Source organism: Polypterus senegalus, chromosome 11 (genome assembly GCF_016835505.1).
Source record: "Polypterus senegalus isolate Bchr_013 chromosome 11, ASM1683550v1, whole genome shotgun sequence".
Taxonomy (NCBI): Eukaryota; Metazoa; Chordata; class Cladistia; order Polypteriformes; family Polypteridae; genus Polypterus; species Polypterus senegalus.
Genome location: NC_053164.1, coordinates 15866427 through 15892099, shown reverse-complemented (window position 1 = coordinate 15892099; position 25673 = coordinate 15866427). Strand labels below are relative to the sequence as shown.

Below are 25673 nucleotides of genomic sequence, written 5' to 3'. Positions count from 1 at the left end.
TCACCCTATCTTTCAGGGAAAGCCCAGACACCCTGCGGAGGAAACTCATTTCAGCCGCTTGTATTCGCGATCTCGTTCTTTCGGTCACTACCCATAGCTCATGACCATAGGTGAGGGTAGGAGCGTAGATCGACTGGTAAATTGAGAGCTTTGCCTTACGGCTCATAAGTCTCATCTTATGTATATAAAATTTAGCTAGTATAGTTCTTAAGTCAATTCTGTACTGTTCATCTGAGCTAAAGGAAGCATCATCGAAACATAACAGTATGTGGTAACTTTCAAGGGGTGTCTCCTATCAATTGTTTTCTTCAAGTCTAGAAAAGGAGCTGATTTACCCTAATAAAAAATTTCTTTGCATCGCTTTTCTGTTTCTGTACCATTGAGTTAAATATACTTGATTCAGTATCATGCTATACTTCAGTCCAAATATGAATATAATATATGATCTCCATGTGTTTTTAATGGCACTAGGGAGCTTTGCCCTCTGCTTGCTTTGCTCGCCAACCCCCCAGCCTGTGCTACGCGCCAACCACTTTGCATCTCTGCTGCTTGCGTATGTGGAGTTCACTTTTACCAAACAAACTTTTTTTTTTTAATTTTATTGATTTTTATTGTAATCACACAACATTCCATACAAATAGATCAATTTTTACAAAAATAGGATCGAAAAAAAATCAAAACCCAGAGAAAGAGAGCATGGCCAACAGAGTAAAACTTAAAGATAGTAAAAATAAGTAAATAGATGAATGGAGAAGAAAAGGAAATGGGGAGAGTATCTGCTTCCTCTGTGCTTTAACTCTTTCAGGGTTGATGTCGACTTTTGTCAAAATTCAGGAGTAGAGGACGGTAATCAGCTGCAAACTGCAACAAAACTGGCCGTTACGCTTTAGTTTGACTCTCTTTGCTAGAAGGAAAGTTACATAGCTTTGTTAATTTGACCTCGATTCCCTACGCATGCATGAGTAGGGAAGAGCAAACAACCTCTACAATGGCACCAACATCTGTTGAGAGACCAAAGTGAATGTGCATAACAAAATACTCCGCGGACGTTTTACATAATTTCGTTGAATAGGACTCTGACTTGTCGGACTCCAAGTTTGATGCAAGTGATCTGGATCACTTTCAAAAATGAAAGTAAGGTACCAGCATCGTCTGATCGGTCCCCAGCTGATCGTGGTGCTGAACACTTTTGTGTAGCTGATGCTCCTACAGCAGCGTTCGCTTGGTAGGACCACTACTTATGATGGCAAGTGGTACAAACCATATTGTGTCACCGGCACCGCCACCAACCTGCTGTGCAAAGAAAGCCAGGCAGCCGGGCCACCGTGCATTCCTGCTGACCATCGTGGAGCCCTCGCACAGACAGATGCCGAACATGCACCAACAGCACCCATGGCATGTAGCTACAGATGTTTTATGTTGATTTATGTGTGAAACCATTGCTTTGTGGGCTTTTAAGAAAACTGTACTTTTTGGAAAAAATATTCAGCCCTCAAAGAGTTAAAAGCTTTTTCTAAAATGTTATTGATCAGATCCTGCCAGGTTTTGTAAAAGTTCCGCACAGATCCTCTACAGTGGTGTAAAAAACTATTTGCCCCCTTCCTGATTTCTTATTCTTTTGCATGTTTGTCACACAAAATGTTTCTGATCATCAAACACATTTAACCATTAGTCAAATATAACACAAGTAAACACAAAATGCAGTTTTTAAATGATTGTTTTTATTATTTAGGGAGAAAAAAAAAATCCAAACCTACATGGCCCTGTGTGAAAAAGTAATTGCCCCCTGAACCTAATAACTGGTTGGGCCACCCTTAGCAGCAATAACTGCAATCAAGCGTTTATAACTTGCAATGAGTCTTTTACAGCGCTCTGGAGGAATTTTGGCCCACTCATCTTTGCAGAATTGTGGTAATTCAGCTTTATTTGAGGGTTTTCTAGCATGAGCCGCCTTTTTAAGGTCATGCCATAGCATCTCAATTGGATTCAGGTCAGGACTTTGACTAGGCCACTCCAAAGTCTTCATTTTGTTTTTCTTCAGCCATTCAGAGGTGGATTTGCTGGTGTGTTTTGGGTCATTGTCCTGTTGCAGCACCCAAGATCGCTTCAGTTTGAGTTGACGAACAGATGGCCGGACATTCGCCTTCAGGATTTTTTAGTAGACAGTAGAATTCATGGTTCCATCTATCACAGCAAGCCTTCCAGGTGCCACAGATAAAAGATTCTCCATCTTAAAATGCTGCCTACATTGGTACCATATTCTGAGTGAGAGGACATGCAGGTGATGGGGGTGACAGAGCAAGATGACGGGGACAGGAAGATATGGAAGAAGATGATCCGCTGTGGCAACACCTAACGGGAGCAGCCTAAAGAAGAAGAAGAATTTGAGACTTCACTTTGGATTGCCTTACTGTTTAAGCAACTGCTTTATGTCTTTGTGCAGCAGCGGAGCGTCGTCATGTCAGACCACTTTCATTAAGAATAAAGCTTTTTACTAAGATTCTATAACAGCCCTTTAATGTGTCTAGCCCGGGTTTTCACAACCATTATCCCCTCTAGTAGGCATTTTTTGTAAGTATTTAATGATGTGTTTTGGTGTTTAGGTCTGTACTATCTTCCATGTGTTTTGCGGGTAGATCTGCAATATAAATCTGGAGGGTCTCCCGCAGCTCCAGGTGGTTCATTTTGATTATGCTCAGGAGATGCGAGCTACTGTGAGATTCTGGCTTATTGTGATTTGGATTTTTGTATTTTATCTTGTTTTTTTGATGGTGTTTGCTTTGGTTTGCCTCACTGTTACTGTCCTTTGTCCACTAATACCTTGTTTTCCCACAATATGTTAAAAAGTATTGCATAGTAAATAAAGCTGTGGTGGGCTTGCATGTTGTAATTAAAGTTGAAAACCAACTATGCAATACTGTAATGTGTGGGCATAGCTTCTGAATGCAATTCTTATGCTGAGTGTATTAAAGTCATGCACCGTTTAACTAACGAAAGCTGCTGCAGCCAACTAAAGGTTGTAAAGTAAGATTAGCCGATCGGCAGGTGCGCTCTCAGTCTGACAGAATGGTCTGAGGAAGGCTGATCCGTAAGAAATTCGACAAACGAGAGGAGACCATTCCATCCATCATGGTTATTTATTTACCTAATCGCTAAGCTGTCCCAAATCCATACAAATAGATGTGGAGAAATTTTTTGGTTGCATTTTTGTGCTTGTCATGATTTTAGGTGCTTTTACCAGACATACTTCAAGAAGTGCAATTTTCATGATTATTGTTTTTTTTTTTTATGTTATCCCTTGTGATTATAATCAAGATACAGTGGGTATAGAAAAGAACCCCCCCTTCAAAATATTCCTATTTTCTTTGCTTTACAGCCTTAAATGAAAACACACAAAGCAATATTTCTCCAGCTTTGTTTACTCAACGCAACCTAAAACATCCAAGTGAAAGATATAACTACAGTTCAGAAAAAATATAAAAAATGAAAACCAAGACCTACTGAGATTAATAAAGGATCACCACTAATGTCAATGGTGAGCGTTGGTGGACGGCTATCTTCAAATCTTTCCACAGATTTAGGTCTGGGCTTTCACTGGCCACACCAGAACATTCTCTTCTTTCTCCTTCAGCCACTGTGTGGTCAGTTTTGCTGTGTGCTTCAGGTCGTTGTCGTGTTGAAAGGTGAACATTCTGCTCATCTTCAACTTTCTGGCAGAGTGTAGCAGGTTTTGACGGTATTTTGCCCCATCCATTTTTCCTTCTACCCTAACGAGAGCCCCAGGCCCTGCAGCAGAGAAACACCCTGACAACAGGATGCTGACCCCTTCATGCTTTACTGTATGGTATGGTGTGTAGTGGATGGTGAGCTGCATTGGATTTCCGCCAGGTGTACCATTTGATTTTGGTCTCATCTGACCATAAGACTTTTTTCCACTTGGCATCAGAATCTTCAAGGTGCATTCTGGAAAATCTCAAACGAGTCTTAATGTGGTCTTTCTTGAGAAGTGGCTTTTTCCTTGCGACCCTCCTGGACAAGCCACAATTGTGGAGCTCTTGTGAAATTATTGTCATATGCACACAATGACCACTCTTTACCATAAAATCCTGCAACTCCTTTAAAGTGGCCATTGGCATCTTGGTAGCCTCTCTTACCAGTTTCCTCCTTGCTCTTCCATCAGGTTTGGAGGGACGGCCAGATCCAGGGAGGGTCCTAGTAGTATCAAACACTTCTTTATGATGGACTTTACTGAGCTCCTTGGGATTGATAAAGCCTTTGAGATATTTTTGTCTCCATCTCCTGCCTTATGTCTGTCCGCAGCTCTATCCCTAAGATCTTTTCAAAGTGGCTTGTCACCCATAGCCAGTTGTTTGCTGTCAGTTGCACTACCAAGCTTCAGGAACAGCTTCACTAATCACACGGATTACAACTGATCACAAATGGAGGGAAGCCAGTAACCGCAATGGGATTGGTGGGCACTGACACCTGATTGAGTTTAGGATCCTTTATTCATCTCAGGATTTATTTTTTAAAATTCTTCTGAACTGTAGCTGTGATATCTTTCACTTGGATGTTACAGACTGCATTGAGTAAGTAAAGCTGGAAAAAATATTAGCTTGTGTGTTTTCATTTAAGGCTGTAAAGCAAAAAATAAAATAAAAAAAATATTTTGAAGGGGGGAGGGTTCTTTTCTATACTCATTTCATATATTTATTGTGTTTTCCTGTGACTCCATTTTTTTCTTCACAAGATGCTATTAATTTGATTGCCTTGTGTGATGGCAGTTATTAACAGCAACGTCAGAGGTCACAAATCAAGTGAATTTAAAGGGGTAATGGTGTATAAAGGTCAAACTCTGGGGTCACTTGCTCCACCAAATTTTGTGGACTCCTCAAAGAAATATGAAGTTCATTTACAATTTGTTTTTTTAACTTAAGAATTTTCTGACCAGTTTCTAATTTTCCCTGATAATGAGTTTTGCCCCATGGTTTGGTCTTATCACTAAATTCCTCTTTTTCATCTCCCAGTTTTCTTACTGCGGTTTTTGTCCTGCCAGTTCTTTATTTTTTTCCAGCATGAGAGAACAGCTTCTGTTCTGCTGATGTTTGTTTGCTGACATATAGGATATCAGCTCATAGCGTCACCCGTTTGTCTTTATGAACCATCTCTACAATCGAGTGCTTAATTGACCACAGGGTCAGCTTCATTGCTGTTTGTTTAAATTTAACATCTTTTGACACTGTCACTTTATTAAAGTAGGTCTTGTAACCAAGACTTACTGGAATTAATTCCACTTGTTAGTGGAAGTTCATATTGACAAGTGTCTCACCAAGGAAATTCAAATGCCTACCTTATGGTCTGGTTTGAGCGACGGGTCTGAACCTTCTGCAACAGACTAACCCAAGTGCACTACCACCGCAGAGAGCACTGCCGGAGTTAAGTTTACATCAGACAAATTTTTTTTTTCACTTTGGAACTGCCATAAAGTCATGATGAGTTTTTTCTTTATTTTCAAAGGTGAGTTTGTTGACAATTGAAAGATTTCATACTCAGCATTAACAAAATAATTTAGAAATGGATAAAATGTATGCAATGTCTTGTTAATTAAAAAAAGGGAGCAAAACAAGCCCCAGTGACACAGCTCTTCATACTTATCACCACAGTACCAAAAACTGTAACTACATAGCATGACGTAGCAGTTCTTTGAAATATTATATTGAAATACAGTGGGCAATCAAAAATGTGCAAAACTTTGCTATATCAGAGAACACATTTCAACGTGACAGACTGCAGAAACAGTCAAAAGAAAATCAAATCGTAAAAGTGAATTTAGTCACTTCGTCATCCCCTGCAGATAATGCACACTTACTCATCAAGAGAGTCCTCTATATGCAATAAAATGATTTAAATACCGAGAATAATAAACAAAATTTTTTTTTCGGAATATTACTATTTTCAGTTTTTTGAAAACAAGTTTTAAAATGTATGACGTTCACAGAAAAGAAAGAAACGAGGACACGCCAATATGCTGCCAAAAGATGATTAAGGACGTCTCTTCCTCAGCACAATATCACAGTCTACCCTACCATAGCCTTTAATTATATTGCAAACACAGGGATTTGTTTAATTGTGTAGCGACTCCAGAATTACTTAATCCACTCATTAGGATACGTGGTCCTCACTCGTAGTTGAGGAACTTGCCAATAATTTTCACTTTCCCTCTGATTTGTTTCATATTTATCCAGTTTAAAAACTGCAGTGATGCTACTTTTACACATTCATATTCACTATGGTATGCATACGTACTTCTACACTGAAAAACTTGCTTATTTCAAGATCAATTGAAAGGTGATGTCAGAAGTCATGACCTTGTTAAACAAGTTTGGAAGAAAACCAGAATTGTGACAAATCAGTGTTAGCAGATCTATAGACACAAAGGCAATATGTTTCTATGACTGGGACTATACAGTCATAGCAGAGCCCACCTAGGCAATTAGTCCCACATAATAAGCCATTAAGACACTATATTACATCATTTCCTGTCTTCTCTCTGTTTGGCTGCACCTCAATATTAATTCCAAAGCTCTCATATACTGGTAAAATGAAGCAAAATATTTTGTATTGTATGAAAAGTAGTTACGGGTATGAAGTAATTAAGGCAGATATAAAGACCTCCTTCAAAATGAAGTCTGGCTAATAAAGTCAGAATGGAGAACAAGAAAAAAAAAAAAATGGTATTTGGGAGCTCCGAAACTTCAGTTCAGTCCAAATCTACTAATCATTACAAAATAATAATTCACTCACATTTCTATATCCAAATGAACTTGAATATTACAAATATGAGTAAAATGAATCTACTTTTCAATTCTGGTATTTAGTGTGCACTTAACAAAAACACATTGTCAGATTGCGTTTTAGGTGAAATGTAGACGTTAAGGAGAGACATTAGTAATGCCTCCACAAAGTGACACATTTGTACGCCCCTTTCACGTCTGCTCGCCTAATACAAATAGAAAACATGCTGAAATTATACAACAAAGCAGAACAAGTCCAACAAATGTCTCGTTGCACCTTCTCAACCTCCCAAAAAGAGTCAAATTCCTTCAAAAGGGTTCACTTGTAAGATTTCATTTTACATTTCATCATTCAGTCCATAATCTTCTTCTGGAAAGTCTCCAACAGTGATATTTTGTGGCTTGACAAATGCTCCATATTTATCTTGGCACTCAAAATATCTTTTTCCATTAACACTGTAATAAAAAAACAAAAATGACATGAGATTCATCGCTAGCTGATTAGACTTGTATCATTAAATGTTATAGAGCATGTTCACAGACATTTTCCTCCTTCTTTCTCCATTCCATATTCGGCAAAAAAAAAATAGAAGCATAATAACACCTAAATGACAACTATACTTTCGCAATATTTTTCTTTGACTTTTGTGAGAAACTACAACAAAAGGACATATTCATTTTAAATACTGCAAGGCATGTAATTATTGTCTCAGAGTTGAGCATATCTGTGAAACAACAACTCAGCAGAAGAACAAAGAAGCATTCAAAACAGAGTGCCTATCAACGTTTACATTTTATTAGCATTTTTAAATGTAAACTGCCAGAGAAAGAAGGGTTTTTCATGATTATATAGATACTGTATATGAAACTGTGTGCTACTGGACAACATAGAATTTATATTTCAAACAATACTAGTTAGTGACAAAGAAAAGTATCTGTTAAACGACAGTGCCACTGAGTGAGGAGTGTCCTGATTAAAAACCAAGAACCAGACCTTTAATGACCTCTTGGGCACGGCCATCAGCAGTGTGTCTGTCTGCGGAGAGAGTGTCGACCTCATCAAGAGGTTTACTTACCTCGGCAGTGACTTTCATGTCTCTGGTGACTCTTCCTGTGAAGTCAGTAGATGGTTTGGGACAGCATAGGGGGGTCATGAAGTCACTGGAAAGGGGTGTGAGGCGCTACTGATATCAATACAAAAGGGTGAAGGTCCTAGTCTTTAGAGTCCTGGTGCTTCCTGTCTTGCTATAAGGTTGTGAGACATGGACACTATCTAGTGACCCGAGACGAAGACTGGACTCATTTGGTACTGTGTCTCTTCACAGAATCCTTGTGTACCACTGGTTTGACTTTGTGTCGAATGAGCGGTTGCTGATGGAGTCCTGAGTGAGTCACATTACCTGCATTGTGAGGAAGCGTCTGTTAAGGCACTACAGCCACATGGCGCAATTCCCAGAGGGTGATCAGTAACGCAGGATCCTCATTGTTAAGGACCCAAGTGGCTGGACCAGGCCAAGGGGATGCCCATGTAACACCTGGCTGTGGCAGATACAGGGTCATTTCCGGAGGGTGGGATTGGACCACGTGTCTGCCAACCAGGATCATGAACTGTTTCGTCGTGTGGTGGGTGTGGCAACATGCTGTACCAGTGCATGCTCCCCAACCTGACCTGACTGGCCTATTACTGGCAAAATTATGTAAATTATAATAAGAAATATATTAGAAAATAAATTAAATAAAAATTACATTCTAAACAGCAGCCAGCATGGGTTTATGAGAAGAAGGTCCTGCCAAACCAATCTTTTAGATTTTTTTGAAGAAGCAACTGGAATAATTGACAAAAAAAGCACAAGACATAATTTAACTAGACTTTAGTAAAGCCTTTGACTAGGTCATCCTACAACAAAGACTAATTCTGAAACTAAAAGTTGTAGACTTCAGAGGTAACCTACAAAACTGGCTGTCTAAATTGGTTAACCGGCAAGAAATAAAGAGTACAGATAAGAGGGGAGTGCTCCACATGGCACAAGGTCATCAGAGGGAGGCCCTCACTGGTCCTGTCCTTGGACTGTTACTTTATTGGATTTAAATTATTGACATTGATTCGGATATCATTAGTAAACTTGTGAAATTTGCAAATGAGACTAAAATTGGAGGGATGCCAGACACCGATGAGGTAGCAAAAAGAATTCGGAAAGACCTGGACAACCTTCAGAACTGGGTGAACACCTTGACAATGCAGTGCATATTGGCAAATGAATATCAATTATAAATACAAGATAGGAGAAATTGACTTACAGAAAACAATCTCTGCAAAGGATTTAGGGGTTGATGTTGACACAACATTTTCATCAACTAAGCAATGCACAGAACCAATTAAAAAAGCAAATAAAATGTTGGGTTATATCATAAAAACTGTTGAATATAAGTCAAGGGAGGTGATGTTCAAACTATATAATGCACTAGTGAGACCACATCTGGAGAAATGTGTGAAGTTCTGGTCACCACGGAACAAGAAAAACTTACAGTACTTGAAACTGTGCAGAGGAGACCAACCAAGTGCATCATGGGACTTAATGTCCTATTGTGACAGACTCTGAGAATTAAACATGTTGTATCAGAGGAGACTGTGTGGGGACCTAATACAGGCATTTAAAACCCTGAAAGGCATCGATTAAGCAGGTCTAGCAATATTCTTTCAGCTTAAGGATGAATCACATACTCGAGGACATCAGTGGATAAGGGGAAGTGCATTTAGAACTGAGCCAAGGATGCACATTTTTATGCAAAGAGTTGTGAGACTCTGGAGCAATGTACCCAAACCATAGAGTAGAACCTTGACAAACTAAGTAGTATCTGGATGAGATACTAAAACAGCTTAGATGCTAGCTAAACAAATGGGATTGATGGACTCCTCTTGTTTGTCAAAATTCTTATATGTTCTTAAGTTACTAGTTCAAAAACTCTCTACCAGAGGTACAGTGCCTTCAGAAACTATTAAGACCCCTTCACTTTCTTAACATTTTGTTGTTGCAGCCTTGTGCAAAAATCATTTAAATTCATTTTCCCCCTCATCAATCAACACTCAATAGTATTCAGACACTTTGCTATGACACTTGAAATTCTTCATCCCATTCTATTAATTATTATTAAGGAGATTCTGCATTTTGTTTAGAGTCCAACTGTGGTCAATTAATTGGCAAAACATGATTAGGAATGGCACATACCTGTTTTTAGAAGGTATAAAAGTTGTGCAAAAATTTAGCCATGAGGTCAAAGGAATTGCCTGCAGAGCCTAGAGACCAGATTGTGACAAAGCACATATCTGGAGAAGGCTATAAAAAAAATTGCTGCAGAATGAAGGTTCCAAGGGCACACTGGCCACCTCAATTCTTAAAACAGAAAAATCCTCAAACAACCATGACTTTTCCAAGAGCTGACTGACCAGTCTAACTGAGCAATTGTGGGAGAAGGAAATTAGTAAAAGAGGTGACCTAAAACCCGATGGTCACTCTGGCTAAATTCTACTAGATGTGTGGAGACGGGAAAAATTTCCAAGATTACAAGCATCGCTGCATCATTCAACTTATGTGGGCTTTATGGCACAGTGGCCACACAGAAGCCCCTTTTCAGTAAAAGACATTAAAAGCCTGCTTGGACTTTGCAGAAAGGCACTAAAAGGACACTATGACTGTGAGAAACAAGATTATCTGGCTCTGCATCATTTCCAAACTCCGAAAGAAATCAAGCACTGCTTATTCGTCTATCTTGACTGTCTACTTCTACTTTAAACCCCTTCCGTAATGCTACTGCTTTGATAGGACATAATGGCTTAACACAGTCTTCCGTTAAAGTGCACAACATTAATAATCTAATAACCAATCTTAATGCACGTAAAAAATCTAGGCAGTGAGGCATAAACACCAATAATTTAATTGCAATTACTACTTTAGGTCAACAATGCATTAAAACTATAAAAACAGATTGTAGATTACATAAAAAATACACACAGAGCAGCGTTAACAAAAATAACGTAGTTTTTGTTCCGAATACCAATAACGCGCATAGAATTCAGCGCTGCCCCTCTGAAACATTAAATATGGCACTATTTAATGTTAGAGCTTTAACTAACAAGACATTTTTTTATAAACAGTCTTATTAGTGATAGAAACATTGATTTTATTGCACTAAGTGAAATGTGGCTTAACTCAGACGGCGCGGCTGTTTTAATCGAATCTGCGCCTCCGATTACAGTTTTACTCGTGCAGACCGGCAGGGAAAAAAGGGGGGCGGCTTGGCAAACATTTACTCGAGCCGGTTAAAATGTAAAGATGTTAGTTTTGGTAAATTTAAGTCCTTTGAGTATCTCGCCGTTGTTATTCATGGAGATTCTCACGTTCTAGTATAGACCTCCTAAATATAACGCGTCTTTCTTTGAGGAATTCTCTGACTTAATGTCAATTTTAATTACGAACTATGACACACTCTTAATAGTCGGCGACTTTAACTTTCATATCGACAATCAGTGTGACCAAAAAGTAAAAGAATTCATGAACCTCCTGGACTCTTTTGATTTGAGACAGCTCGTTAATCAGCCTACACATAAAGCAGGTCATACGTTAGACTTAGTGATTACTAAAGACTTAAAGTTGATATAAAGCAGGTCATTGATATCGGTCTATCAGACCATTTTCTTCTACTTTTTAATATAGAAATAAAGATAGAAAACACTCATGAGAAGCATATTGTTAAAAAACGCTTCTTTGACTCATCAGCAGCTTTAAAACTTACAAACATTCTAAGCAATCAGTCCGTTTATAGTGCCAACTATAATAGCGAGGATAATGTAAATAGTAAAGTGGAAAACTTTAATTCTAAAGTAAGAGCTGCTGTTGACATAGTTGCACCTGAAAAGACAGTTAAAAAATCTTCTAGCATTGTTATACCATGGAAGACCCAAAGAGTGTCTGATTTAAAAGAACATGTCGTAGAGCTGAGCGTAAATGGAGGAAAACTAAACTAACTATCCATTATGAGATATTGAAGGCTAAAATAACAGAATACAATAACAAAGTCCGTCTTGAGAGGCGCTGCTATTTCTCTAATATTATAAATAACAATGCTAGTAATCCCAGAGTCTTATTTTCTACAATTGATGTCTGTTAAACCCAGGTAACACAAAGGAATGCCCCAGAATACTTCCAGTGAAACCTGTGAGAACATTGCTGTATTTTTCAATCAAAAAATTAATGATATTAGAGATAACATAGTATATCTCCCCAACACTGCAGAACCTCCAAAGCCCCGGTACTCCATTATAAACAAATTAAATGCTTTCACCAGGATAGATTTACCTGAATTACATAGAATAATCTCTCAACTGAAACCCTCCACCTGCGTCCTTGACCCAATACCAACAAGGTTTTTCAAAGAAGTATCAGGCGTGCTAATTGACAATATTCTGACATAGTAAATTCATTAGATACGGGGTCTTCCCAGACTGTCTTAAGACTGCTGTAGTTAAACCCCTGCTCAAGAAAATAATCTTGACCCCTCTGCTTTGAAAATTTTAGACCCATCTCTAACCTGCCCTTCTTAAGTAAAATTCTAGAGAAGGCAGTCATTATGCAGTTAAATGACCACCTCAATAAACATGCTATTCTTGATAAATTTCAGTCAGGTTTCAGAACAAATCACAGCACAGAAACTGCACTCGTTAAAGTAGTAAATGACTTGCGGTAAATGCAGACAGAGGCCATTTATCGGTTCTCATCCTCTTAGATCCGAGTGCCGCATTTGACACCATTGATCATAATATTCTTAGAAATCGCCTTAGTCAATGGGTGGGCCTCTCTGGCAGTGTCTTAAATTGGTTTGAATCCTACCTGGCAGGAGAAAATTCTTTGTGAGTTGTGGTAATCACATCTCAAAGACACATGATATCCGATATGGTGTTCCACAAGGCTCTATCCTGGGTCCGCTGCTTTCTCAATCTATATGCTTCCGTTAGGTCAGATTATCTCAGGTTACAACGTGAGCTACCACAGCTATGCTGATGACACACAGCTGTACTTATCAATAGCACCTGATGACTCCGACTCTCTCGATTCACTAACACAATGTCTTACTGGTATTTCTGAATGGATGAATAGTAATTTTCTCAAACTAAATAAAGAGAAACTGAAATTTTAGTAATTGGCAATAATGGATACAATGAGGTTATCAGAAATAAACTTGATGCATTAGGATTAAAAGTTAAGACGGAAGTAAAAACTTAGGGGTAACTTTTGACTGTAATCTGAATTTTAAATCGCATATTCATCAGACCACTAGGACAGCATTTTTTCACTTGAGAAACATAGCAAAAGTTAGACCTCTTATATCATTGAAAGATGCTGAGAAATTAATTCACGCTTTTGTTTTCAGTAGACTAGAGTACTGTAACGCACTCCTCTCAGGTGTGCAGAGTGCAGAATGCAGCTGCTAGAATCCTAACTAGGAAAAGAAAATCCAAACACATTTCTCCAGTTTTGATGTCACTACACTGGTTGCCTGTGTCATTCAGGATTGACTTTAAAATTCTGCTTATGGTTTATAAAGCCTTAAATAATCTCGCCCCATCTTATATATCGGAATGTCTGACACCTTATATTCCAAATCGTAACCTTAGATCTTCAAATGAGTGTCTCCTTAGAATTCCAAAAGCTAAACTTAAAAGAAGTGGTGAGGCGGCCTTCTGCTGTTATGCACCTAAAATCTGGAATAGCCTGCCAATAGGAATTCGCCAGGCAAATACAGTAGAGCACTTTAAAACACTGCTGAAAACACATTACTTTAACATGGCCTTTTTATAACTTCACTTTAACTTAATACTGATACTCTGTATGTTCAATTCTTCATAATAACTATTCATGGTGGCTCTAAAATCCATACTGACCCTACTCTCTCTTCTGTTTCTTTTTCCGGTTTCTTTGTGGTGGTGGCCTGCGCACCACCACCTACTCAAAGCATCATGATGCACCAACATTGATGGAATAAAAGCCAGAAGTCTACGTGACCATCATCATCAAGTCCTTTCATGAGAACCCTAAATACAAAGAGGACTGTTTGATTTATGTTAGGTAGATTGCCCAGAGGGGACCGGGCGGTCTCTTGGTCTGGAATCCCTATAGATTTTATTTTTTCTCCAGCTGTCTGGAGTTTTTTTTGTTTTTCTGTCCACCCTGGCCATCGGACCTTACTTATTCTATGTTAATTAATGTTGACTTATTTTTATTTTTTATTGTGTCTTCTATTTTCTATTCTTCATTTTGTAAAGCACTTTGAGCTACATTTTTTTTGTATGAAAATGTGCTATATAAATAAATGTTGTTGTTGTTATCACCTGCACAATACCATTCTAATAGTGGACAATTTTGGCAGCATCATGCTGTACGATTAGGAACTCTGGGACTAGTTACTGTTGAGGAAAACCTGAATTACAGAGACTTCTTTAATGAAAACCTACTCCAGAGGACCCTAGGCCTCAGTCTGGCCTGGAGGTTCACCTCTGAACAGAACAATGCCCTAAGCACAAAGTAGCTTAGGGATAGCTCTGTGAATGTTCCTGAGTGGTCCACTCACAGCTTAGACTTGAACACATTCGAGATCTGAAAATAGCTATCCACTGACAGTCTCCATTCAACCCGATAGAGTTTGAGTGGTTCTGCAGAGAAGAATCCCCAAATCCAAGTGTGTGAAGCATGCTACATCAGACCCAAGAAATCTCCAGGCTGGAATGGCTGCAACTGGAGCTTCAACTAAGTACTGAGGCAAGTGGAATTATTTGTGTTAATGTTAGTTTGGTTTTTCATTTTTAACATATTTAGAAAAAAAAGTCTAAAATCCTGTTTTCATTTTGTCATCCTCAGGTATTGAGTGCATCTTGAAGAGGGAAAAATGAATTTAAATGATTTCAGCACAAGGCTTCATCAAAATAGGATCTGAATACTTTAAGGGTACTGTAACTATACCAGTCTGTCTAGAATATTAAAAAAAAAAAACTAACAAAAATGTGAAGATGATAAGGAAAAATCATCCCTCTATGCTTCCAAGTAAAATGTAAGGCAGAACACAGAATAATCCTAATCCAGCAAAGTCAAACCTTAATGGTGCTCTGTATGAGCCTTAACCCGCACCAGATTTAAGACTGTTAAATACTAAATAATTTGAAGAATTCTCCAACTGTCTTACTTTTTAAAATCAATAGCGGCTAAAACACTGACATTGAAAACAATTATTATGTATGAAAGCTGAACCTGGAGTTACTTCATTTAACAAAATAATTTAAGTAAATATTAGAATAATGCAGTGCATTGCAGTGTTTCTTCCTTTAGTTATAGATATCATCAACAGAAAAAAAAATAAAACAAATTACTTTATTACCTTCCATCATTTTTTCCTAAAGGTTCGTCATATTTAATGCCAACCCAATAGCCAGGTTTAAACTCGGTTTTGCCTTGAGAATAAAAAGAACAAAACATAAAACACATTAAGAAAGTAAACATCTTTTTTGACTTAATACTATAAAACTTGAAAAATTATTAATATCTGGTTATTACTTCAGTACACCTTACAATATTGCACCAATCAACATAAAAAGAAAAACTGTATTGTCCTCTTTGGAGTCACACTATATGTCCAGGATGTATAAATTAGTATGTCACTGAAATAGTAAGTGAAAATCCTACATTGATTACACTGACATGAATTACTTCATGAAAATGTCCATTTTATTAATGTAAACCTTTTAAGCAGAGAACCCAAATAAGAAAAGCGTTATCTTTCTGGCACCCAAGAAAAGGATTATTAGCATAATGACAGTGGAGTCCTAAACAGACAAATAACAATGGATATTGTCACACATGTGCGACTAGAAGAGTGCTGAATGGACCAAGTATAGGTAATTATCCGATAGGCCGGGGGTGTCAGGGTACGCTAAACCTTGTTCTGTTATCTCTGCAGGTCAAATATGGGAAAACCTGCCTGATTTAACAACAACGTCACCTCTGGTTCCAGCACCAAGAAAAATGTCACTTCTGGCTTCAGATGGCATAACTTCCAGTCTCACTCTTTAAAACCGACATCTTCTCCACTACCAGTTCAGTTCAGTCTGGAGATCAACCTACACACATCAATGCTTACTTAAAAAACCCTTTTGCAGCCAGGGACAATATACGGGTGGCTGTCTCAAACCTTTTCAGTGTGTGGAGACTCATTCTTTCACACTATAAAATAAAAAGTGCATGTTTTATTTTCCTTTCCAGCATAACTCTTAGAGGAATTGTATTAGGCTGGGCTGGGTAAACTGTTCTTGTCAAAACTGTTTCATTTTCCCATAACTATTATGGGCGGAGTGGTGGCTCTGAGGCTAAGGATCTGCGGGGGTATCCCAAAGGTTGCTGGTTCGAATCCCCATCACTGCCAAAAGAGATCCTACTTGAGCAAGGGCCCTTAACCTGCAGTTGCTCCAGGGGCGCTGTACAATGGCTGACCTTGCGCTCTGACCCCAAGGGGTATGCGAAAACTACCAAATTCCTAATACAAGAATTGCATAAGGCGAAACAAACAAACAAAAAAAAAAAACCAAAAAACTGCCAACTCTATAAAACAGAATTTTTCAATGCTATTATTAAAAACAAAGATACACACAGTACATGTAATTAGCGTACAATGAAATGTTCTAAAATGTTGTGAATTAAAAAAAAAAATAGTACACTTTGCTAAGTTAGACAAGAGAGAACAAACAAACTTCACTGCACATTGTGTCTGAGGAACACTTTTCTGTGTTAAAGACCCAGTAAACCACTTACTGTATGGCCTAAAGTTATTTCTTAGCATTGGTTTAAAGGGACAGTCAAGTGTACAGAGCATTATGAAATTCTTACTTGCATGTCCTAATCAACATACACAAATTCCACATTATAACCATCTCATTGCTTTTACTACAACATTTTAGTATTATGTGTAAAACACTAAGATTGATTTTTAAAGACTCCAATTTCTGTCATTGATTCACAGAAACCCATCAGCCTTGAAGATTCTATAATAGATTTAAAAAAGAGAGTCCTACATGGTGACAGACATTGGTTGGATGGGAATAAGATTATGACTTTAAGATGGTGTGAACAGAAAGAGAAGAACAGAATTGCATTAGGAAGAAGCAGGCCAGAAGTTGAAGTTCTTACTGTCCAATAGAAAGTCACAAAAAGCCCTCTGTAGTGGTTATTATGGTGTTGTTCCCGACAGCAGGAAAATTCAGTTCAGAGCACAGAGAAACTAATACATCAAGAGTGTCAAGAGGGCTAAATAGAAAGTTATGTGTGGCGTCCCAACTTCTCATATTTGTATTTGTACTCGGTACAACACATTACTGAGAGTTCAAGCAGAATGCAATGCAAATACCACACATAAAACTAAAACAGTAAGAGATGGCAGTGTCCTTTCAAAGTGTCACTAAATAAGGCTGGTTTAATGATATAATGCTCCTGCTATAACACAGATTGGGATCTGAGAGTTTTATATGACAAAACAGCAGACATTTTAATGTTCATAACTGAATCTAGTATTATATTCTTCTAAATAATTTTCAGAAGCTCACTACTGAGATAAGATTTTAATTCTATGATGTTCACAACATCAACATATGTAGGCATGTTATATGGGCTGGAGACGGTGGCACTGACCAGAAAGCAGGAAACAGAGCTGGAGGTGGCAGAGTTAAAGATGCTAAGATTTGCACTGGGTGTGACGAGGATGGACAGGATTAGAAATGAGGACATTAGAGGGTCGGCTCAGGTCGGACGGTTTGGAGACAAAGTTAGAGAGGCGAGACTGTGTTGGTTTAGACATGTGCAGAGCAGAGATGCTGGGTATATTGGGAGAAGGGTGCTAAGGATAGACCTGCCAGGGAAGAGAAAAAGAGGAAGGCCTAAGAGAAGGTTTATGGGTGTGGTGAGAGAAGACATGTAGGTGATGGGTGTAACAGAGCAAGATGGGGAGAACAGGAAGATATGGAAGAAGATGACTTGCTGTGGCAAACCCTAACAGGAACTGCCGAAAGAAGAATATCTATAGGCATGTGTGTGCAAAATTGAAATTGATTTTCATGTCTTAAAATTAAAATTTTATTGAAAATTAACTATTTTTTGCATAGTGTACAGCTCTTAGATGACAATATCCAAGCAAAGATAGAACATTTTAGAACAAGCAGCTTCCAAGATATCTGCCCCACATTCCAAGCTTTATATACAACAGCAGCTACTGAAAAAATTGACCTCTCTCTTTATAAACAATTTGCATCGTATGCCTTTGTCACAGGCCTACTGTTTCAAGTCCAGTTTGATCCAGTCCTTTACACCACATCCTTCCTAGAAATTTGTTTAATTTAACTGTGATGTTTGCAGTCTGTTCTTTTTATTCACAGGACCAGGCCTATTGATTTGCAAAATTTTTTGCATGAGTTTTTTTTCTCAGATATATAATTTACTTAAATATACATATACAGTACACATGCACAGAGGCACGTACGCTCACATGTTTAAAGAAGATTCTAAGTGAAGATAGCTGACAGCTTGTTTGTTCTACCACAGCACATACTTGATGATGAACAGAAAAAAATGAACACACACAGACCCAACTAGATCTGCAAAGGTAGACGTGGAAGGAAGCACGAAGACTCCCCTGTACCCCTCGGTTTATCTATGCAGCTTGTTTACTTCATGTGACTGCTGAGTCAGTTCCAGCTCCCTTTCCATTCTGGGAGCCTCTTGAACCCGACACCGTCAGTACCATAACCAAGATGAACCGGCAGACGAGGACAAACACAAACATTACAAGGGGATGATGAAAAAAGTGCAAATGTGCTTTTATTAAAAACCAAGTCCAAAATAAACAGTGTCAATAGTGCAGTGTATAATCTACAGTATAATAAATAATCCCATAAAATGAAGGTGCTAGGGGAGGTTAAAAAATTGTAAGAAATAAGTCAATTAAAAGCAGAGGTTAAAACACACAGTCATCGGGTCCTTACTGCACAGCCAGATGAGTCTAGCACAACTCCACATTCTTTTCCACAGCTTACCAATTGCTTTCTTAGCTGGGTTAAATGTTAACAGATGCAAACTTCATCACCAACCTCCGTAATAACCACACAAATACAGCTCTAGACAGAGAGGCCCAGGACGGTCATCCTCCCATCATCCTTCACACATGTGATGTCATACCTTGGATCCCTGGGGAGGACTCCACCATTATCACCCCAATCCACACATTTATTCGGTTGGGTGAACCAGTCCCTGAAACACCACTCAGACACTCCTTTGCGAGGCCCAAGATCGTACTGCCTCTCCTCTTTAACTGGCCGGCTCGTCTGGCTAACTAGGTGCAGGTGCGAGGAGGTGCTCCATCCGCGGCAGCATGGAGGCTCTCGATTAATCTGCTCACCTCTGCACATGAATGCGGCGTGGTCAGACAGTGCCTCTGCTAACTGCAGAGTGCATTACAGTGTTTCGTTTCAAATTAATTATTATTTAAGTTGTTCACTTCATTCCAGTTCATTTTACTCTATGTATATTTAAAATACATAACAAATATAAATGTCATGCTCGTGCATACAGGGAACAGCTGAAGATCCCTAGTGGCTAGTGAATTCTACCACTGCTCCAAGGGTTGGCGCTGTGCCCTAATTGGCTTTACTCTTCCTTCCTCTGCAGACCAAATAATTGACCCACCTTCCAGAAGGACACAAAGCCAGTAGCTCCAGCATATTTGCCAGTTCGCTTGGAGTTTATGTCTTAAGGACATCACCGCAATTATTGTGTAGTTTCCTTATTTTGACTTTATTAATTATATGGAGTGATCAGGGTATCATCTTGTGATTCTCTTACATATACTTCATACTATATTATTGCACAGTACTGTCAGTTATAATGTAAAATCTTCCAATAAGTGATTTCCTGCAGTATCACTAAAGTGTACTGTATGCATGATATGGACCATTCCATACCAATTTTTACTTGTATATATTTTTTGTGATTAGGTAAAATTATACAGTTCTTTAAAAATCATAACAAAAATACATCTACATACTCACCTACAAACATTACAGTGCCAAGCTTTCTTGGCTGTCCTGGAACTGTCACCTCACATCGGGATCCCACAGTAACGTTCTCTGTTGCAGCCTTCTCTTCAGCTTCTTTCTCTGCCTCCTTTTCCATATCTTCCTCTTTGAAACGTCCTGCCTTCTTTTTCTTTAGGAAAGACCGGATTGAATCTAGACGATGAATTGAATATAGTAGTCACGGTGGGAAGTCATTAACACTCAGCTTAAACCAGCGAATTTATTTTTCAAACTATAACCTTTACCTACTTCACTGCAACTCAGATTACATATAATGCTTTTTACATATATAGAGCTTTAATTACCTGACATTAAAGGCAAATCAACTCATTTTACACTAAAACATAAACAGCTATATTAAACCTTGTGGCAGACGACCAGGGATCTTGCCCCAAAGGGACACCTGGAAGAAGGACGGACTGGGAGAGGGGCACTCTCTTTCCCTGGGCGCAAGAGAGCAGCCCCCCCTGGGCGGTATTGGGACCACAATCATGGAACACCGGAACTCATGCCTTTTGGGGTCTGTGACCACCGACATGGGAAGCGGAACGACTTAATGAGCCCGTCTGGGCTGTGATGCAGCCACACCCTGGGCTATAAGAGAAGTCTGCAGCCACCACTCGAGGAGCTGAAGTTGGGTGGAAGAGAACGGAGCTTACAAGAGAGGGGTGGAGGTGGCCTGAAGAAAGAGAAAGGACTGAGTAGAGTGTTGTATTCTTGTGTACTGTGTTGGTATTGTGTGGTCTGTAAACAAACCGTGTGTGTTTTGTACATTTGGAGTCCATGTCTGTCTGTGCCAAAGGCTGATCTTTCACAACCTGTAAGAATTAGTGAGTAAAATCTTTAATTTTTTATGTAAGCTGTTAAGTGTTCAGTAAAGTAGAACTACAAAATAACATTCATGATTACAACAACAATAACAGACTTCATGTGTTTGCTGAACCTGCTTAGTCTATTATAAAGTCACTGTGATTCAGAACCTATCCTGGCACAACGAGGTATGCGTCCCTTGCAGGGCACTCGTACTGGCAATAATGAGGCATCAATTAAATGTGTGAAAAAATGGTTCCTAGAGTAAATTCACAGAGATACAGGGACAGCACCACGCTCACGCACAGACAAACACAGAGGGAGCAGTCCTGGACTTGAAACCAGGTGCCTGAAATTGTAAAAGTGCAGCCACTGTTCAACTGTAGTGCTAAAGTTAGAAATGAAGCAGTTTCAAATAAAAAGCTACACTTTGAAAGCATAACACTGTGTCACCGATAATAAAAAAAGTGAGAAAGCTGGTAACCAGTTATATTTTGTTAACATTTAGATTTTTTAAATGCCATTTTATCCAGATCAAAGGGAAATACGAACATAAGGTGAAAAGGTGAAATATGCATATTTAGGCTTTATTAAACATAATCTGGACCAAGGGGCAGCACGATGGTGCAGGAGTAGTGCTGTTATCTCAAAGTAAGGAGACAAGGGTTTGGGTGTAGGACTTGCATGTACTCGCAGCATTTATATGGGTTTCCTCCCTCTTTCCAAAGATTTTCTGTAACTTTCCCAAGATTTGTGCCTCGAGACAATCCTGTCTCGGAGGTCTACAGACAATTCCTTAGGGACCTTCTATAGACAGGTGTGTGCCTTTCCAAATCATGTCACATCAACTGAATTTACCACAGGTGGACTCCAATTAAGCTGCAGAAACATCTCAAGGATGATCAGGGGAAACAGGATGCACCTGAGCTCAATTTTAGGCTTCATGTCAAAGGCTGTGAATACTTATGTACATGTGATTTCTCAGGTTTTTTTTTTATTTTAATAAATTTTCAAAAATCTCAAGTAAACTTTTTTCACGTTGTCATTATGGGGCGTTGTGTGTAGAATTCTGAGGAAAAAAATGAATTTAATCCATTTTGGAATAAGGCTGCAACATAAAAAATGTGGAAAAAGTGATGCACTGTGAATATATATATATATATATATATATATATATATATATATATATATATATATATATATATATATATATATATATATATATATATACATACACTGCCTGGCCCAAAAAAAAGTCACCCCCTGGATTTAACTAAGCAAATAGGTACGAGCCTCCTATTGGATAATTACTGCATGGGCAATTATCTTTCAGCTGGCAACAACTTAATTAACCCCAACTGGTGCAATGAGTTGCTTCTCATTTCTTAAACAACCATGTCGAAAGACACATCTCGTGGTCGTGGAAAAGATGTTAGTGTTTGAGAAGGGCTAAATCATTGGCATGCATCAAGCAGAGAAAACATCTAAGGAGATTGCAGAAACTACTAAAATTCGGTTAAGAACTGTCCAACATGTTATTAAAAACTGGAAGGATAGTGGGGACATATCATCTTCGAGGAAGAAATGTGGCCGGAAAAAAATCCTGAATGATCGTGATCAGCGATCACTTAAACGTTTGGTGAGATCAAATTGAAGAAAAACAACAGTAGCACTCAGGTCTATGTGTAATAGTGAAAGTAAGAGCATTTCCACACGCACAATGTGAAGGAAACTCAAGGGATTGGGACTGAACAGCTGTGTATCCGTAAGAAAACCCCTAATCATTGAGGCAAACCGGAAAAAAGGCTTCAATTTGCTAGGGACCATAAAGATTGGACTCTGGAGCAATGGAAGAAGGTCATGTGGTCTGATGAATTCAGATTTACCCTGTTCCAGAGTGATGGGCACATCAGGGTAAGAACAGAGGCAGATGAAGTGATGCACCCATCATGCCTAGTGCCTACTGTACAAGCCTGTGGGGGCAGTGCTATGATCTGGGGTTGCTGCAGTTGGTCAGGTCTAGGTTCAGCAACAGTATGTTCTCCAAGAATGAGGTCAGCTGACTACCTTAATATACTGAATGACCAGGTTATTCCATCAATGGATTTTTTCTTCCCTGATGGCACGGGCATATTCCAAGATGACAATGCCAGGATTCATCAGGCTCAAATTGTAAAAGAGTGGTTCAAGGAGCATGAGACATCATTTTCACACATGGATTGGCCACCACAAGTCTAGACCTTAACCCCATTGAGAATCTTTGGGATGTACTGGAGAAGGCTGGAGAAGACTCTACCATCATCAATGCAAGATCTTGATGAAAAATTAATGCAACACTGGATGGAACTAAATCTTGGGACATTGCAGAAGCTTATCGAAACAATGCCACTGCGAATGCGTGCCGTAATGAAAGCTAAAGGCGGTCCAACGAATTATTAGAGTGTGTGACCTTTTTTTTTGGTGGCGACTTTTTTTTTTTGGCCAGGCAGTATGTATATATGTATATATGTATATATATATATATATATATATATATATATATATATATATATATATATATATATATATATATATATATAGTGCAATGATTTTGTGTGGTTTTTTATGTCATGTTTTTTGTCACGCTTTAAGTCGGGCTTATTTTAAAACCTACATATATATGTTTGGCATCATTCTTTTCAGAATTTACCGAACTTTAATGTGATATTGTTAGAATTTCAGAATATTATTCTGTTTTTAAATTATAATCTTAAAAATATCAAGAACTCAAGCGCCCCGTAGACGAGACTTTGTGCCAAGAGATTTAACCAGGCCCGGGGCTGGAAATAAAACATAAAGAGTAGGACAGCTGCTGTGCAGGCTTTTAAATGTTCAAAGCGCTGTGTGAGATGCAGATCACGTGGCACAGCGGCAGCAGCAAGCCAGTAGCTGATTGAGCAAAGAGGAGGTTTAAAAAAAAAATTTGTTTCCCATTGTATCGCTGCTTAAGAAGGGTTTCGGAGAAGCGACCGCGTTTCCTTGTGGTGCGTTCAGCCCCCCTCTTCACAATGTGAGTGGCAGAGACGCCAAGTGGCTGGCACGTAGCGTAGGCCGGAGGGGTTGGCGAGCAAAGCAAGCAGGGGGCGAACCCCCAGTATAAAGATAAAGAGACAGCTAATTAATTACTCAGTTTTAACAATTGCTAACAAAGCATACATTATTATTATTATTAATCTGTCTTAGTTCAGAAGATGCTTTACTTGAGATAACATAACACAAAAATTCTCAAAACTACTAACTCAAGTACAATTCTAATTCAAGGACGTGGGAGGCTAAAGCTTATCCTAGGTGTGCTGGGCACGAGTTAGGAATCAACTGTGGACAAGGCCAGTCAGTCTCACACACACACACGCACACTGGTGCCAGTTTGGATTCACCAAGTAACCTAAAACAAGTGATCTTGGGTGTGGGATTAAAATCCACACATCAATCTCCAGGCTCGAGACTCAAGTCCAAAATGCTGGCCATAGGACACCACCATGCCAACACACTTTACTCAAAACAGTACATATAAACCAGAGTGAATCAATAATCAATACACTGTTACGGTCTGTGAGGACAACCGCTTTCAACTAGTAACAATAAAAGCAAACATATTTCAAAACGTTTAGTTTGAGGACTTTGAAAAGCTAGACCATTCATTCCGTACATGACAATACAGCTACTACTTTGTGTAATTATCCCTGTGTGGATAATCTTGGAATAAATGCACCATTTCTTTGTTCAGAAGGTCAACATGCTCCTATCACAGCAGCCTGTGAGCCACAGTACTAATGTAGAAATGGGTCCTTTCAAATTAAACTCAAGAGTGAAATACAGCCTGTTAGTCTGAGACATACTTAGTATAGAGATTGGTTAAAATATACACGTATTGTAGATTTACATGAAATGCTGAAATTGATTTTTCTTACTTTAGGAACTAAAATCAAATTGTTACATTTTTTGGCTTTGGAAAAAATAACTGACATTTATGCATTAAGCACTTACATTATCTAGTCACTTTGTCTTTAGCTACCACATACTGGCATTGTGAACATGGTTGGTTCATACCCAATGCTGCCAAGATAGGCTGTGTTCCCCACAGCCCTGATTTGGTTTTAGTGGGTTCCGAGAATGTTATGTCGGAATTTTATTTTCTTCATCTAGTGATTCGTTAAATGTTTAATTGGTATTGTCTGCAGTGAATCGTCTATTAGTGAATAACAATCTTATGTCCAAAAATGTCTCATCTTATACTTTGTAATCCAAAAATGTTTTTAAAATATACTGTAAAAGGTAGGAAAAATATATTACCTGTTCTTTTATCGTAGACATCATCTGGCAATTCATATTTTTCCACCCGTGAAAGGTCTTCAAACTCTCCTATTTTTGCACCACTCTTATCAATTACCTTTAAAACAGAGATAAGTGTACACCGCTATTTGTAAATTAGTTTAAATTTTAACAAATTAAAAGCACTATAACAGATATTTACAAGAACTATGTAGGTTATAAAATATCATATATATATTTAAATTATATTATTTAAAAGGGTAAATAATATGCATTTTAAATCCATGTTGAAAAAAATACTGAAATTTAGTCATACTGAAACTGGAACTTTGACAAGAATAATTCACAAATATTCCATTTTAATGTGAAGTTCATAGTAAAGGAAAATATTTTGTCACTGGACTGGACAATAAATAAGTTAATTAAAAAAAATGGTGAATTTGATAGACAGTTTCAAGCTAAACACAAATATAAATTCATACTGACTACATAACATATGAATTGGGAGAAACATGAAATTACATGTTATTGAAATTAGTGTATTTAATTACTTATTAACACTGGTGCATTGCAATAGGTCATTTGAGTGAAAAATGTTT

The 25673-nt window shown here is 38.4% G+C and overlaps 1 protein-coding gene across 2 annotated transcripts in view; it reads right to left on the bottom strand.

The window, feature by feature from the left end:
• Positions 1-5482: 5482 nt before the first annotated feature.
• Positions 5483-25673, bottom strand: part of tbcb (tubulin folding cofactor B) — a 30313-nt gene continuing 10122 nt past the window's right edge. For both annotated transcript variants that reach the window (XM_039768079.1, XM_039768080.1), the window contains exons 4-7: positions 25096-25192; positions 19927-20106; positions 15219-15291; positions 5483-7250 (exon numbers count right to left, since the gene is read on the bottom strand). In XM_039768079.1, the coding sequence (XP_039624013.1) occupies positions 7133-7250; positions 15219-15291; positions 19927-20106; positions 25096-25192 (468 nt within the window). In that variant the 3' untranslated portion in view covers positions 5483-7132. The remainder of the gene's footprint in view (positions 7251-15218; positions 15292-19926; positions 20107-25095; positions 25193-25673) is intronic.